A 1,672-nucleotide genomic window follows, 5' to 3' on the forward strand; every position below is an offset into this window, starting at 1 on the left:
CGGGCGCGGGCGCGAGGAGGGGCTGCCTGCCCTGCTCGTCTGCCCTGCTCACACTGTCCTTTCCTGCAGCCGACTTCGGCTTCGCCCGGTACCTGCAGAGCAACATGATGGCGGCCACGCTCTGTGGCTCCCCCATGTACATGGTAGGTGGCGGCCACAGCCTGTGCCCTCCCCATCCACAGCTGCTGTCCTGTGGCCTCACTTGGGTGGTTGGGCAGTATGGCTGACCCATTGTTTCTGGCTGGCACCTGGCGGGTGTCTGCTCTGATTGGCTGGCACCTGGCGGGTGTCTGTTCTGATTGGCACCTGGCGGGTGTCTGTTCTGATTGGCTGGTACCTGGCTGGTGTCTGCTCTGATTGGCTGGCACCTGGTGGGTGTCTGTTCTGATTGGCTGGCACCTGGCAGGGGTCTGCTCTGATTGGCTGGCACCACCCTAGGTCAGTGCATACTCAGTGTCCATTGTTGCCGAGGCCCTGACCCCGTGTCTCTCGCCTACAGGCCCCCGAGGTCATCATGTCCCAGCACTACGATGGGAAGGCGGACCTGTGGAGCATTGGCACCATCGTGTACCAGTGCCTGACGGGGAAGGCGCCCTTCCAGGTGAGTGTGCCCAGCTCAGGGCTGCCTGGCACTCTGCAGTGCTCTGCGGGGAATAAAGGACACGCACATGCTGGGTCTTCCCCACAGGGCACTGCCCCCGGGCGGCCAGCTTCTCAGGGGTGGGGGTATGGGCAACCCCTCAATTTCAAGGAGCAAACAACCAATTGCACCAGACCCCTGGGGTCCCCCAAGGCCGGCTGCCTCTTCCGACAGTGGGGCCCCGTGGCTGCTCTCAGCCTGCTGGGGGCGGGCATGACCATCCCAGAGGTGAGCAAGGGCTCCTGCCTCCGGCCGAGCACCTCGGGGGATGGAGCAGCTGCCCAGTCCACTGGGGCCCTCACACCCTTGTCCCCCTCCAGGCCAGCAGCCCCCAAGACCTCCGCCTCTTCTACGAGAAGAACAAGACCCTGGTGCCCATGTAAGCCCCTGGCCCGGCCCCATCCCCAGCCCCAGCCCCGGCCCTGACCCCGAGGACCTCCAGCAGGCTGACCTGTCTGCCTCTGGCCCCACCAGCATCCCCCGGGAGACCTCGGCCCCCCTGAGGCAGCTCCTGCTGGCCCTGCTGCAGCGCAACCACAAGGACCGCATGGACTTCGGTGCGAGCCCTCGGCCCCTCTTCCGGGCGTGGGGCGGGTGGGGGTGGGAGCTCTGCTGGGAAACCAGGTCAGGCGGGCGGGGACCTGGGCCAGACAAGCAGCCAGCTGGGGGTCGGGGGGTCCTTCACCCCAGAAACCCCGGCTGGGTCCTGAGGTCTCGCTCCCCCTCTTCCTCCCCCTCCTGCAGATGAGTTTTTCCGTCACCCTTTCCTTGACGCCAGCGCTTCAGTGAAGAAGTGTGAGTCCCTGAGGGTCCCATGCCCCCTACCCCAGGCCTCACCCCCCCAGCCTGGGTGCAGCTGGTATGGGGGTGCCCCCTCATCAGTCCCTGGTCCCTCTGTGCTGGGCAACCCCAGGCTGGGGGATGTGTGCACGGCAGGGAGGGGACCTGACCACCTGCCCCCGCAGCCCCGCCCGTGCCTGTGCCCTCGTACCCGAGCTCCGGCTCCGGCAGCAGCTCCAGCAGCAGCTCGAC

At 66.7% G+C, this 1,672-nt stretch overlaps 1 protein-coding gene across 1 annotated transcript in view; it reads left to right on the plus strand.

The window, feature by feature from the left end:
• The window catches only part of ULK1 (unc-51 like autophagy activating kinase 1), a gene marked incomplete at its 3' end in the record, with an annotated part of 7,002 nt that overhangs the window by 1,788 nt on the left and 3,542 nt on the right, over positions 1 to 1,672 (plus strand). The window contains 6 exon segments of the mRNA XM_015567230.1: positions 1 to 143; positions 500 to 601; positions 961 to 1,019; positions 1,115 to 1,197; positions 1,385 to 1,435; positions 1,606 to 1,672. Coding sequence (XP_015422716.1) covers positions 1 to 143; positions 500 to 601; positions 961 to 1,019; positions 1,115 to 1,197; positions 1,385 to 1,435; positions 1,606 to 1,672 — 505 coding nt within the window.

The sequence above is a fragment of the Myotis davidii genome, unplaced genomic scaffold (assembly GCF_000327345.1).
Source record: "Myotis davidii unplaced genomic scaffold, ASM32734v1 scaffold43, whole genome shotgun sequence".
Taxonomy (NCBI): Eukaryota; Metazoa; Chordata; class Mammalia; order Chiroptera; family Vespertilionidae; genus Myotis; species Myotis davidii.